The sequence below is a fragment of the Cheilinus undulatus genome, linkage group 8 (genome assembly GCF_018320785.1).
Source record: "Cheilinus undulatus linkage group 8, ASM1832078v1, whole genome shotgun sequence".
NCBI lineage: Eukaryota > Metazoa > Chordata > Actinopteri > Labriformes > Labridae > Cheilinus > Cheilinus undulatus.
In genome coordinates, this window is record NC_054872.1 from 18,090,244 (window position 1) to 18,106,261 (window position 16,018).

The following is a 16,018-nucleotide window of genomic DNA, read 5'->3' on the forward strand; positions in this document are numbered from 1 at the left end:
GTGGGGAAAAATCCTAAATCAAAGCATGTAAAAGAACAGTTCCATTGTACTTAATGTAATATGGATGTTCTTGTTTCATATCAAAGGCTGCCGAGTGCCAAGAATTGTGCTTACTTTCAGCTGAGCTAGTCTTATAAACACTGAATTATGGCTATTTCACTTTCTGTCAGCTGCCTGGCAGACATTTGTAAGTAACACCACAGCGGTCTCATTCCACTTAAATTATATAAAACAGTGCATAGACTCCCAACTAAAAGTGCACATGCACCCAATCCTGGAAAATGGCATATGATCAAAATTCTTCACATTCATATGGCTGACTGGTTTGTCTGTTTTGTGTTCAACACTAGATAAACTTTAAGAATGAACATATACGAATTGGAATATTTCGATATTTTTGCTCTAACAATTGCCTAAAATAATTGTTTTGTTTGAAATATCTACAGCAGCACATTCCCTTACAACACCTTCCCTTGCTTCAGGGTGTGGCGACACAAGCTACACAAAGCAGGATGTCCACCCCCCCTCTCTTATCAAAACAAATATAGGTAGGTCCATTCTTGGACTGAGTGATACATTATTTCATAACAGAGATGGTATAAGGGTGGGAAACAAGCACCAGCCACCAGCCAAATGCAGGTGTTTTTTAGCAGCGTCAGGTGAATTTGCTCAACTTACCAGCCACTGGAGCAGGTAAACACAAGTAGCTTGACCTCACCTAAAAGTGTGACTTAATTAGAGTAAAAGGCATAAACTAAATCCCTTTTAACCAGCAAAGTCAAGCAAACCTACACGCTCATTGAGCAAAAAACCTGCCTCCTCCTCCCTAAGTCAGAGCTGCTGTCAAATGTTTGGAGGCAGCTGTGTGCTGCGATGATTTGACTCATCGTCATAAGAGAATAGATCTCCATTGCTACTAGTATATCTGCTAAAGGTGTCATACTTGTCACAAGTCCAAAAAAGTTGAATAAAGGCTAAGTTTTGGCTTGAGGCTACAGAAAATGTGAAAAAATATTTAATTCTACCAAGTCCTAAACTTTTAATGCAGGAAAGTGTTCTGTATGTAGGAAGCACAGCAAAAGTTTGCATGGTCAAGTACGGGTCAAATTGGTCCAAAAACATGGTTTAAAATGAGTGACGATTTGGATTATTTGTGCAACAACTCCATTTTTATTAAATAGCCTATGACTTCAATACTATGAGCCTTGATTTTTATGTTCTACCTCATTAAATAATGCTGCTTGTTAAAATGGAGAGGCTAGTAAAAATGTTTGTGGCTCGTAGATATTTTAACCCACTAGCCACAGTAGCAGGTAGATCAAAATGTTAAATTCCGACCCTGGTGCACATACAGAAAAGTCACTTCCGTCTGTTCAGTGCAATCCAAAACTCAAAGTTTTGTTATCTTTATGACTAATCTCCATTAAAAGTCTGTTTGATATCAACATCAGCAATCAGAGAGGGAAGCACTGTGCAGGCAGAGCCTGTCTGTCTCCTGAATGCAAAAATGTTCAGGCAACTGGTGAGGCTGCTGCCATTAGAGATAAACCAGCAGGACGCCCAAGGCAGACACTGACTTACATGATTGTTAACATCACCTAGTCCAGGTGCTCTTCAGAAACTTTTGGTTTGCTTTGCCCAGCTCATTTGGTTAAGGGGTGGTTGTATGAGCCAAAAAAGGGCATAATCTAAAAAGTCAGAAGTGGCTTATGGCCCTGATGAACACCTGAGTAGGTCACATTGGTCAGCTTTTAAAATATGCTTTACCATTAGAACAAAGGAATTTAAATCACACAAAACCTACAGTGTGTCTTGGATTGCTTTTTTAAAGACAGTTGCAGTTTAATCAATTTTTTGATTATACAATTTTGTATTAAACCCTTTTTTCACATGCAACCAGCCCTTCACCAGAACTCAGCAAGTGACTTACTGTTTGGATACCATTTGCTTTTTTATTTTGGAAAAAAAGGAACTCTGGGTAGATTGAAGCTTATAACATGACCTTAATTTGAAAAAAGGAACTTGTGATCAATTAAAAAAAACCAAAACACAAGTAAACAGTATAAAGGTTAATGCTACACAAGGTGCAGATTTGAATTTTCCACTGAGCTGTTTGTGTGATTTTTAAAGTAAAATGAGACTTAAGTATCAGTGATGTACTTATTTTACATCTCTGTGGCTACAGGGAGACATTGCAGATTGGCAATTAATGCATCCATGCTGACAATCCTACTTTAAAGCTCTAGGTGAGTGCTGCAGTGTGGGGTAGTCTGAACACAGTGAGCACCAATTTAACCAATAGCTACACTGATGTAGCTGAAGATGTAGTTTAAACATAACTCTAAATGGCTGATGACATTCATTTAATGCAATAACAAGTTTAATTGTAAAGTTTGAAAAACTGTGTCAGTTCAGCTTTTCTTTCTCTTCACTTTACCCTCTCCTTAGTGTGTGTCAAAGCTGCTGTCAGAGGGCTAATCCAGTGTGTGATTTTTGAAATCCTGGTATAATTTTAAGGCCAAATAAGAACTATATAATGTTGTTCAACTGAAAGTTTAATTAATATACATAAAAGGGGAGAATGCTTTAATTAGGTGCAATTCCCTTTATAACTTAAAAAAATGAAGAAATAAAATATAGTGCAGTGGGATTTTTTTCTCCAATATATTTTTCAGCTGTAGTGCACGCTAGTTGGCTTAATTCAGTTGTCATTTCAGTATAATGCAACAAGGTTGACAATAATTTATTGTGCTATAAAAGCCCTGTTATTTCTTAGTTTAGACCAGCCAAAGTACACTGGCTACGCTGTTTCATATCAGGTTGATGAGGTAGCGATGGCATGCAATTTTTCTGTTTTTTGTTTTTTTTTGACCAATCAATTGATGCAGTTAAGATACTCTTTGGTTGACCGCAGCCCTATTCTTCACTAAGCCTAAAAGACTATTATTGCCTTTAAAGACAAAAATTACTCACATTGCATGGCTGTCTCACAACATTGTCATGGCTGCTGAATAATAACTCCACCAAATGTTAATCTATTATTAAAACACCTTTGGGTTTTTCTCCCTGCTGTCTACTTCTAAAAGCTTGGTCTCAGACCTCTAGATTAAAATGTGTTGACATGTGTAACAGAGATTGACTCACTTCCACTCAGAGCTCGACTGAGCTGCTCCATCTTCTCTTTGGCTGTTTTTAACAGGCGCTGCTCCAGCTATTGTGAAGGAAGACAGGCGCTGTTAGCTTTGATTGTTCAGTGAAAACTTTTTAAAAGACTGCTTAAACAATGAAGCAAATGACAGCATATGCTAAATATATTAACAACACTGGGAACAGCATAGTTTTTAATCAAGCCGTTGTGATGTCTCGTACTCACTGCAACAACTATCTTCAATCAGAGAAAAAGTAGGACAGTCTTTGGTAAAATATACAGCATATAGAAATAACATACTTTCATCTTTATATTCCCTTAGAGGTTATGCTTTACTATGAGGTCAAGTGCTAATTTTACACCAGCTTATATGTTCCCACAGGTGACATCAACAGCATGACTGTTACTACATGACTATGCAAAGTAGACATGATTGGGTGGCTAAGCCCAGTCTGTTTACCTGATAACTGTGCTCATGGTTCTTGAAGCGTGTGTAGTAGTGCATAAAACGGTCGAGTTCCTGAAAGCTCTTGTGCTTCTTCTCTGCCTGCAAAGCGTGATGAGACACCAGTCACAGTTAATAAACTCCTGAGCATGCTGTTCCCCCTCACAGAGGAGAGTGCAGCTCCTCTGGTGGAGAGCAGTCACAGTAAGTGAGCAGTGCCACAGGTGAAATCAGCACTTGTGATTGGGATGAATGCTCGTGCAGACTGACAATGAACTTCTTTTCACCTTTTTGATGAAGGTAGGCGGAATTGATTGAGGATGTCTCTATGGGAGAGCTTCTAGACAAAGCTTGTTTGTGCGTGTCTATATTTGTGTGTATCTCACATATGCATGCTCGTTAGACTCCAGTGCTTTACTGCTGGATGTATACAGACACCAGATGGATTCATTTTACATAAGTATATATCGTATAGACAACACATACACCACGAGATTTTTTCTCTGGTAATGGTTTTACAATTTAAAGGTTTCTTCCTGAATAAAATTGATACATTTTGTCACATTTTGTCTTATAAACCCAATATTCCTCCCAACTCTCTCATAATTTTTCTAGTTTAGCTCTTTAACTTTAACTAAATTACAAATGGCAAACATGGCAACAACATACAGTGCTTTTCTGACTTTCAATAATGCAATGAGGACTTGTTGGTATGTACTTTTACCCAACAGATAACTAATGTTTTCATGAAAGAAGTAGCGCTGTCATGCCATTGAAATAATCTCATCAGTTACAGGGGATATTCTCTTTCCTGCTAGACTTGCTGCATTTCAATATTTCAAGCTGGCATTTTCTAACTTCCACATTTCAGTTTTTACGCAGTCCTCCAGCTCATGAAGTGTTAATAGACAAGTTTCCCTCCAACACCACCATGTTTCATTTGTACCTGTTCTCTGCCTAAAGTGAGTAGTCCCTACTTATTCATCACTGTTTGGCTTTCTCTGTCTGTAGTGCTGACCATCTACTAGGGTTCTATGAAATCCATTTTATTTTTTGCCAAATTCTGTTTTTTCTGTTTAATTTTTTTGGAATTCCGTTTTGTAACCTTTCCACTAATTTTTCCATAAAAAAGAATGCCATGTTTATGTAAATGAATAAAATTTTCACTAATTAAATAGAAATAACCTTAAATTTATTGAATGAGCTGCAGTTTGGATAACCCTGATATAAAACAATTCTAACCAGTTTAACAGTCAGATATTTCCAACATTTTACACATCCACGTGTATCATCACATCCTAACTGATGTTTATAATGTAAATAAAGAAATCCTTCAGCTCTCTCAAACACAGAGTGATAGTAACTTAATAAGAAAGTAACATTAAAGTTAAACGGTTAAAAGTAAACCTGTTACATAAATGTTCTTTACTCTCAAAGTCTGTAACAGTGCATGCAGTTTGATACTGCATTGTGTTTTACTCCTGACTGTAACAGTTCTCTCCTCATCTCTCTACACACATTGCTGTCTGTCTGTCCGTCTGCCTCATATCTGACCTCTACGATAAGGCAGACACATATTGGCTTGTTAAGCAACCTAAGGGAACGACAGTATCTACAGGAGGAATTATTAAGCCATTTGTTACTCAAATGTAACATCATTTAGACTACAGGACTTCGTAAAATCTCGACTCTGTCTGACTTGAGTTTGAAGCCTCTGAGAGGTGAGCAAGTTCTCAAGTTGTGACTTGAGCTGTGTGCCAAGCGCACAGACACATCTCTCTCTCTCTCTGTGACTCTCTGGTGTGGTGAGGTAAAATAAATCAAAGCACAGATGAGTTTTCTTGTAGGTGCAACATTATGTTGCACAGTACTGCCCCGTGTTGAGCTACATGATGTTTGCCACTGTTTCGTGCAGCTGCTTTGACATGCTTTGTGTTGTTTAGGAGGAGGCGGGGTGAGTGATTGTGAAGTAAGGCACAAGTTGTGCCACGCTTTAGTGTTCCACCGGAACTTATTCCCCAGAAACACGTTCCTCTTTCTAAAAGAAAAAAAGACAACAACAACCAAAAAAACCAACAGCATTTCAGTAAAATTTATTCATTTTCTGCAATTTCCGCCTTAAATAGTAGATTCCATTTTTGTTGGCCAATTCCGCGATTCCGTTAACGTGGAAATCATAAAGCCAGAATTTCCTATAATATGACAAGAGTTTTCTCCACCATTTACTGTAAGAGTGAAATAAGAAAAAGGTAGAGACGAGAGAAGAGAGAAAAGATGCTGTGTTTTAGGTAAAAGGAAAGGCTAAAAATTAAAATGCGAGAAAAATTTAGGTTCTCTTTTAATTTCTGAGAACATGCACAGCCAGTGTGTCAAATGGCTGCTGCGTGGCTGCAAGGATGCATACACATTTGAGTATTTAACAGCAAGTACAGTGCTTAACAAATTTATTAGACCACCACCCAAAGTAAGGTTTATGCCACAGCTGCCCTAAATTGACAGCATTGGTAATTACCAAAATCATTTTTTATGTTTCTGCAATGGTTAATACACCAATATGTAGAAGAGCTTTAACCCAAATGATATTTTTAATGCTAAAATATAATTATTATTGTTATCCATGAATTTTCAAATTCACTGATTTACAAAAAAACTGAAAAAATAGCACATTATTATTTCTTGATTAATATGTCAAATTATACTTATTTACTTGTATTCCTGAACAGAAAAATTAGTTTAATGGTTGAATGTTATGCATGATTAATTTCTGGCTTCTCAGAGAAGCCCAGAGAGCCGGCTCAAATTTGGGTATAACAAGGTGAGTTCAGTTTGAAATTCCTCATTCCGGTTCAAAATGGTAAAACGTGGAGAGCTCACTGAAAATGAAAGAGTCAGCATTAAAGCACTTCCTGATGCTGGATGGTCTCTGAGGCAAATAGGGAAGACATAAAGTGTTCTCACAGTGTGGTCAAGTATGCTTTGGAGTCAATTGCCCAGACTGGTACTTACAAAATGCGCCAAGGAAGAGGCAGGAAACCAAAGTGAACTGAAGCAGATGTCAGACACCTCAAAATTTGAAGTACGAGAGACAGAAGGAAGACCACTGCTGATCTTCAGGCAGAATGACCATAAGCAGACAACTGACAGAACAAGGCTTAAAGGGAAGAATAGCTGCTAAGAAGCCATTATTGAGGTCTGCAAACAGGGCTTGACATTAACTTTTTTGCTCACCAGCCACAGTGGCTAGTGGTTCTGCAAACTTACTAGCCGCTCAGTATTTCCACTAGCCACAACTTTGGTGTTTGGGAACTCTGAGCTATATGCCAAATTTGGTAAAAAGGGTATGATATGACACATGTGCTCTACTTTCCCTCACCAATATGATCAATATCAGCTCTCCTCTTAATAAAGCACTTCTCTCTGTGCATATGAAACAGCACACTACTGAGATATGGGTCAGACTGTTAGAGACAGTCATCTAAGAGTCACAATGGGTATCAAGTTTAAGCTAAAATTAAAATACTGTTAACCGGCTGTTTATTAGAAAAAGCTACAGCAGATTACAAGAACATCTCTAATTTTCACTCTGACAAATCTTCACCAGAGAACATTAAGTGTCCAACTTCTCCTGTCCTCTGATCTATACTGTATGGAGGAAATGTTTTCATACGTGTGTCTAATACTAATTCAAATATCTCTTCAAATAATAGATGACTTACATTTGGTGGTGAAGCTCACATTTGGAGATCATTAAACAACGGATGTATAATATAAGAAGAGAAAAAAAAAAAATCACTGTTTAGTTGAATTCTCTTGGACTCCTAAGTGATCAGTTACAGACTTTTATCATTCTGCCTCTGTTTCTCGCTGCCTTAGTGAACTGATTTAAAGTTTCAGAGTTTCTCTCGTCTTTTATAACCATTTATTATCGATTTATAAATTTATAATTAATCCTGAATATACAAACGATTAAAAGTTTCAATGATATTTAAAGTATGCGCACCTTTGCGGAGGTTTTTTTTATCATTTAGATCACCCTCAACAAACAAAGAATATAGATGGAGTATTATTTAAACAATTTTTAGATACACCGCCCGCCCTGGCTCGCACAAGCGACAACGACACACAGCTGGAAAAACACACACACATAACCGGCACTGACGCACATAGACAGAGAGAAGCCATAAAGCAGAAAGAGAAAGTTCAGGTCTGAGTTTATCCTGCAAATTCTGAAACATTTTCCCTAAACAGATAGAAGCCTTAAGTCTAACCAACACATCAGTGCGAGTGTGTGTCCGTATATGTCTGTGAGTGTTGCGTTGTGTGCGTCATACAGCATCAAAGCCCTTGGTGCTGTGTAAAATACGCACGAATGGATGAAGAGACCAGCCACTTTTCTGTTATTTTGGAGGAATATTTGAGCCTTTATGTGCCTAACAGTCTCTCTGTAACAAGTCCAAATCATAAGGGCTAACTGACAAGCACTTTCAGAGTGAAGCGTAAGTTGTGACACTGATAAATTCAGCCCGCCATCGTGGCTAGTTAGAGTCACGCTGCTACTCGCCACGGCCGAAATCCATCCGCATTTGGCTAGTTGGCGGGTGTCAATGTCAAGCCCTTCCTCCAAACATCCAGAAGTGCCTCAGATTTGCCAGGGAACACAAACACAGGACTGTTGATGACTGAAAGAAGGTATTCTTGACGGACGAGTCCAAGTTTGAACTCTTGGGTCAGCATCGTCGTGTTTATCTCTGCAGAAAAGTTGGAGAACGTTTTGATGCCAGATGCATTGCACCCACAGTGAAACACGGTGGAGATTCCATTATGGCATGGGGTTCCATTTGTGGATACGGTGTGGGCAAATTAGTGAAAATGGACAGTATCACGAACAAGAACGTCTATCACAACATCTTAGTGTATCATGGAATCCTTTTTGGACTGAATCTGATTGGTCGTGGGTTCATATACCAACAAGACAATTACCCCAAGCATATTTCAAAACTGTGCAGAGACTATTTGACCAAGAAAAAGGAATCTGGAGTACTGGAACTGATGGACTGGCCAAGTCAAAGTTGGATGTGAATCCTATTGAACAAATTTGGGATTTAGTAGAATGACAGATTGATCGCACAAAAGCTTTTTCTAAAGCAAGTCTGCAGGAACAGCTAGAAACTATTTGGAACTCAATAACAAAGGAGACACATTTCTGTGCTTAAGCTTGTGTCTCTGTGTGTGAAGACGGTATGAAGCTGACTGCCAATCATCAGAGGAGGTGACTGCCTACACTGAGGCTTCTGTCAATCTCAAGAGACATTTAATGGGCAGTGATGGAAAAAAGGTAACCTATTTATCAGCTGTATACACATAATCGCTCAGTCATGGTGATCCATTATTCCTTAATGTGTTTGAATTTATACATCAAAGTCTGTCTGTCTTTTTCAAAATGTTGTACAGACCCCTTTGTGGCTCCTGAGGAAGCCGTGAAAGTCTGATAAATAGCCCTCAGTGAGGTCCCCTGAGTCAGGATTGTAGTGTGGGCTAAAGACTACAAGTCTGAAATGAAAAAAATAATCCGGGGATGAGAAGTTAAAAAGAAGAAAGCTTATAAGAAACTGGTGGCCTACTCCTCTGCTTGAGGTCAGCAGCTCTGTGCTACAAATAACTTCAAAATCTACAACTACAAAATCTTTAATATAAACCAGATCAATTTCTGATCCCTTTGGCTTTCTGTCTGTATTATTTATTTTTTCATATCGCCAACAGAAAACTTTTCCACTAAAAGAAACCAAATCTTTTTTGTCGCATCACTACTTTTAAGGGAAAAGTTAACTGAATGGTCTGAATTTCTGGTCGGAAACATACCAGAAATGAGCAGTTACTCAACTTGAGTAACTTCACTTCTTGAGCATGTGTTAAACTCACATAATGTAAATTCTGACAAAACAATAACAAAAGATGACAAGGAGAGACACAATGTTGTTAAAAGAAACCCTGCATGATCAGACAAGTTCATCTTGTTGGGATATATATTTGTATCTCTCATGTGTATATTAAACTAAAAATCTCACTAGATATCTGCTCTTCCTTACACCACCAGCTGTTATTGGTCAAACTAGACAGGAAAATGATAAATACAGAGCCATATTTACCTTGTTGTTGCAAATATTTGCATCTACATCGGTAGAATATGTTTGCAATCTGTTTCTTGATGAACCAGCTGAAGGCCATGTGCTAAAATACATCTGTTTGTAAAGCTGATCCCCAAACTTCTACTATTTATGAAGCTTTCTGTTTCCACATGGTTCAAAATCTTGCAGGTAAAGATGAGCACAGTACAAAAACACTTCCGGTTTGCATTTTTCAAAGTAAAAGCCCACTTCAGCATTTCTTTGGAGAAATTCCCTTTGTATGTTCATAATGCTTTTGTTTTGAAAGTTACCGGCACGCTTCCACTACACACTGAATCCAGTCACTTGTAGGGAGGTTTATTGAGGTAAAACTTTGGATGAATGACAGAGCTTTGACAGCAGGGAGACAAAGCCAACATGCAGCAAACTCGTGCCTGGTATGAAAGCTGTTATGGCAGCAACAGCTGCATGCAGCAAAACATTCTGCCAGTCTGAAAAAACAGTCATCGCGTAGGAACCTGTTCACCACAGCCTACAGTCTTCACTAAACCACCCCTTACACTCTCCTACCCCTCACATAGTTTGTCCATGTATATGTGTTCCTGTAAAGCGTCCTTGGGTTTCTTGAAAGGCGCTATATAAATTCAAGATATTATTATTATTATTATTATTATTATTATCAGGAATGGCCAGGGGCAGATGGTTAAGTGACATTACAGTACCAGAGCAGACCAAAACATGGTAGCAACCTGGGGAGATTATGAGCTCAAACTCACTCAAAATGCAGATATCTAGTGAGATTTTTTTTAGTTCAATATACATATCTCATCAAATATCTATCTAACAAGATGGACATGTCTGATCACGCAGGGTTCCTTTTAACAGCAGGATTTGCACTTGAAGTTACTCACACAGCATTGTGGGATTGCTCAAATTTTTCACCAGGAAGGTCAGTTTAAACAGCTTTTCTCACTCATTATGTGAAATTCATTCATAAAACAAAATCTGTGCTTTTTCTGTCAAATAAAGACAACTTATGGAGACAGATTTTATTTTCAAGTCTTCAATTCATTTCAAGAAGTAGGTAACAAAGGTAGGAAGGATGAGAAGCGAATCTCTTTTTATTTTTTACTTTTTGAAGATTATTTTGGGGTCTTTTTGACTTTATTTACATTGTAAAGCTGCAGAGGGACAGGAAATATGGGGAGAGATAGTGTGGGGAGTACATGCACCAAACATCGCAGGACTACAGTATGGGCAACTGCTGTAAACCAGCCCCCTGTGCAATGCATCTATACTCAGCTTGGAAATGTCTCTTGAGGCCGCAATGTTACAGGGAGCTTTGGGTGGGGAGATGGAGTTACACATCACAGGGGCGCTTGGGCAACAAAACGCACAGCTGATGGCAGAGAATTATTGTGGTCTTTCACAATTTACCAACACAGAACATGAATGAGGTACAGCAACAGAGCAGCAGCTTTCAGGGCATAACATCCAGTGTTTCCATGGCAAATTTAGGCATGCTGTGACTGTTGTGGTGGGTCCTATGATAAGACAAGTCTTGAGTCGACTATCAAACTCAAGGATTTCTCTGGCCTTGAAACTGATGCAGACATTTCAGTGCAAATATGATATATATTGTATAGGGGTGTGATGAGACACTTTATTTTCAAGACTAGATGAGATGAGACAGATGTTACACAAATTTCTTAATTTTGGTAGCAAAATAGGCTACCTGAGTGGAAATTTGCCTTTTATACAACTGAAAGTCACAACAATGCAGGTCTATTCAGAAATGTTTAAACTAATCCTCTTGTATATGACGGCTAACATACAGTTTATGCTTTGGTGACAGAACTCGCATATATACAGTGGCTTGCAAAAGTATTCATACTCCTTGCATTTTTCCACATTTCTTCCCGTTACAACCACAAATGTAAATATATCTTATTGGGATTTCATGTGATAGATCAACAAAAGCGGTGCATAATTGTGAAGTGAAAGTAAAATTATACATAGCTTTCAAAATTTTATACAAATATAAATCTGTAAGTGTGGTGTACAAAAGCATTCAGCCCCCTGGAGTCAATACTTTGTAGAGCCACTTTTCACTGTAAATACAGCTGTCTTTTGGCGTACATCTCTACCAACTTTGCACATTTCGAGAGTTCAAGGTGATGTGCAGTGTTAGTTTTCCACCACACATATCACCTTGCGTTTAGGCCATAAAGTTCCATTTCGGTCTCATCTGACCAAAGCACCTTCTTCCACATGTTTGTGTGTTCCCCACATGGTTTTTGGCAAACCGCAAATGAGACTCCATACAGCTTTTTTTCAACAGTGGCTTTCTTCTTGCTACTCTTCTGTAAAAGCCAGATTTGTGGAGTGCACCACTAATAGTTGTCCTGTGGACAGGTTCTCCCCCCTGAGCTGTGGATCTCTGCAGCTCCTCCAGAGTTACCATGGGCCTCTTTGTTGCTTCTCTGATCAATGCTCTCCTTGCCCAGCTTGTAAGTTAAGGGGGATGTCCATTTCTCGGTAGGTTTGTAGTTGTGCAGTGCTCTCTACATTTTCAAATGATGGATTGAACAGTGTTCCATGAGATGTTCAAAGCTTAGGATATTTTTTATAACCTAACTCTGCTTTAAACTTCTCCACAACTTTATCCCTGACCTGTCCGATGTGTTCCTTGGTCTTCATGGTGCTGTTTGTTCACTGATGTTCTCTAACATACATCAGAGGACTTCACAGAAAAGCTCTATTTATACTGAGATTAGATTACACACAGGTGGACTCTATTTACTAATTAGGTGACTTCTGGAGGCAATTGGTTGCACTGGATTATATTCATGGGTATCAGCCTCCAGGGGGCTGAAAACTTTTGCACACCACACTTTTCAGATTTTTATTTGTAAAAAAATTTAAAGGCAATGTATAATTGTCCTTCCACTTCACAATTATGCGCCACTTTGTGTTTGTGCATCGCGAAAAATCCCAATAAAATACATTTGTGTTTGTGGTTGTAACGTGAAGAAAGTTCAAGGGGTATGAATACTTTTGCAAGGCACTGTATACTGGTGTATACTGGTGTATACTTGTGTGCCATGGCCTGGCACAACTCAGTCACCATGCTCTATATCTTCTAAACAAGGACCACTGGTTGTAATGAGACATACGGCAACCTGAGATTCAAAACACTAACTATAAATCCCTTCCATTATGCACATGTCACTTCATTTCTAGACTAATATCGTTAAAGGTATGAATGAAGCACCTGTAAAGACACGTGCTTTGCTCACTGTGATTGGGTCAGCACGCTGGCAAGCACTTATCTAATGTGGTTTTAAAATACCTGGCAGTAATAACGTATATCCCAGTAAAATTTGAGGAGGGTATGAGGTTATTAAAAAGTGAATATTGCCCAATTCTACTTCAAACTAAATCTCTACGTATTTTAATAGTGTGCCACAACATTTATTTACTACACTGTGCACTCATTTTTTACAAAAACTATAATAACAAAAGCATTTAAATTCTTGGGAAGTACTTTAAAGCTGTTTCAAACAGACTGAAATATATAAAGTTGCATCAGTAAAATTAAATAATTCCTCATTCTCTTTTTTTGAACAACCATATTTAAAACACTCAAGAGACTTTTACTGTCAATAACACGTTTACTGTCATTGACAGAAACAGATAACTATTTGATAAATAGTTGTTTTGCGGTCTTTTTTTCTCAAGAGCTTTGTGAGCGTTGGACACGGATGAGCGTGTAAGTCAATATTTGTGCGTTCCTGTGCATGTGCAGAGCCTGTCTGCTCTGCCAATGTGAAACAACAAACACAGCACATTTATTAAGGATTATAACTTTATGAATGAACAATTGACTCTACAGCCCATGTGCACTACAAACGTGAAGTTTCTGACTGATGTTTTGTATGGCCAACAGCTGATTGATGAGTGACTGACACATGTTGAGATGAGAAGCAGACACAGCGAAGCAGTGATTAAATCAAAGATACAAACTAACATACAGCAAGACTGTGAGCGAGACTTTGTACACACATGAATTAAATAAACACTGCATTCTCCTCATGGAGACTCTACACAAGTTTTTAGCAACAGTATTTGATTATATTACACGTTATGATTAACTTAACTTATTTGATCAGCTCTGTTTCTTCACAAGCTGCCACAGCAACAATTTAAAATATCAGGAATATCTTTGTATTCTTTGCAATTTCAAGTTTGGTATTGTATTCTGTCATGGCAGCTGGTACTCTTCGTATCTGTGGCATATTAATTTCACCAGACTGTCTTTACCTCAACGAGAAATCTTGTGATGATTCAATCTTGTCACATCCCTACTATAGTACCTTCACTGTAAATCTTAAGAGCTGTTTAGTTGAACCGGGGTACTGCACTTGTCTCTGCATAAAATTTTGATCCACCACACCAACATCAGAATGATCTTACAATGTGGTCAGTTGTGCATATTAATACAGATGTTTTTGCAGTTACCTCTTCCGTCATCTCCTTTGACTGCTCCTCTACCTGCTGGATGACCTCGTAGCGGGTGCAGCGGTAGTAGCCTCCTGTTGATGAGCTGTGTTTCTTCCATTCCTCCAGACAGATCCAGCAGAAGTCATACTTACACTGCATGGAGAAGAAATAACCCTTCATTATCCATATGGTCACTTTAAAAATTGGATATAATAGAAGTCTGGCTATACTGGAGTAATTAGCATCTCATAACCCCTAAAAATAAAACCAGACTATTTAATCATTACTGTAAATCTTCAAATAAAGACCGGGATTCAATCTGTGGCTGGGCCCCTTTTAATGACCGGTGTTACGCGCATCATGAGCATATAAAGGCCGGTATTTATAGGAGGAGTAAAACACAATGCAGCATCAAACTGCATGCAAAAAAAAAAAAAAAAAAAGGAATTTGGCAAAAAATAAAATGGATTTCATAGGGCCCTAAAAGAGTAATAGTTAAATATATTCATATGTCCAGCTGCTCAAGTTTCATTATCAGTGTTATGTTCCTTGCTTTGGATGAAAATATAAGCTGTTAACATGGCTCAGACAGAGAGTTTTAAAAATAAAGGCCTGGCTCTAAATAAAGAGCCTCCTTCTTCTAAAGGCCTGGTGACCTCATCAATTTTGTAAATAAAGGCCCCGGTCTTTATTTGAGGATTTACAGCATTTAGGATCTAGGTCTTTTCAATGAATCTAATACCAGTTTGACATTTAAAGGTGCAGGATATCTCCTACACCCAGGAATCAGGATCTTTGCTCTTATCTCAGTATTGGCTCAATCTCCGTCTTACACTCATTTATTTTTTTTCTTTTGCAGTTGGCAGAGTTTAAAGGAGGACACAGGCAGCTGTTTAAACGCAATGGTGAATCATTGTAGCCCACTGCCACTAGAAGGCACTCAGACAACATATGAGATCATCAAGTCCCATTGGGTATTGTAGAACAACAAAACACTACAGTCACTCCAATCTGCAGCCTACCTGAGTGTAAGTGATTTCTCTCGCTGTGCCACATGTACTTCCGTTGGTGACAAGTTGGTCAGAGCAACACAAAAAAACCCTAAAGGCTGAGACCTGTGTTTCCCTGAAAACACCACGCTTACATGATACTTCAGAAAAATCGATACAGAATGAAGAGTGGGAGGGGGATGAATGGAAGCACAGAGAGACACAAAAAGACAGCGTGTGAAATGGAGAAACTTGAGATAAAAAACAGTGAAGCCAGACCGGAGGGAAGGAAACGGCTGTGAAAAGACAAAGAAGTGCTCCTTGGCAACACTGAGTCTCCTGTTTCCAAGCAACAGGGGTAAAACCATTTCTTACCAGGTAATAACAGGTCAAGAGGCTGCGCCCTGTGTGGCCTCTCAGCTTCTGAAAGCTGTTCCATTTCTCTCAAACTAATCTCATCTCAAGTCTGCCTCTTTAAAAAGGACGGGGACATTGAGATAGCTGTCACTGAGACAAAAGGAGGCCTGGTCATATGACTGCTCTCTGTGACTATCATGGCCTGCCCTCCAGCCACAGTGGTAGTAACAGAGACTCTGGCAGGCAACATGACTCAAATACTACTGAATTACTCTCACTTTTCCATGTCAGGCAGACAGGAGCTGCTGAATAACTGCAGAACTTACTGCATCCTACTGTTTGATGGATTGTTGGCTAGCATGGCAGCATTATCAGTGGGCCTAGATGAAACGACAAAACATACAATCCATGACATCATTATTTAGTAATGCAGTAACATTAAGAAGTAGAT

The 16,018-nt window shown here is 38.7% G+C and overlaps 1 protein-coding gene across 2 annotated transcripts in view; it reads right to left on the reverse strand.

The window, feature by feature from the left end:
- Positions 1-16,018, reverse strand: part of LOC121513295 (ankyrin repeat and IBR domain-containing protein 1-like) — a 68,880-nt gene that overhangs the window by 20,199 nt on the left and 32,663 nt on the right. For both annotated transcript variants that reach the window (XM_041792937.1, XM_041792938.1), the window contains exons 12-14: positions 14,240-14,374; positions 3,609-3,695; positions 3,145-3,211 (exon numbers count right to left, since the gene is read on the reverse strand). In XM_041792937.1, coding sequence (XP_041648871.1) covers positions 3,145-3,211; positions 3,609-3,695; positions 14,240-14,374 — 289 coding nt within the window. The remainder of the gene's footprint in view (positions 1-3,144; positions 3,212-3,608; positions 3,696-14,239; positions 14,375-16,018) is intronic.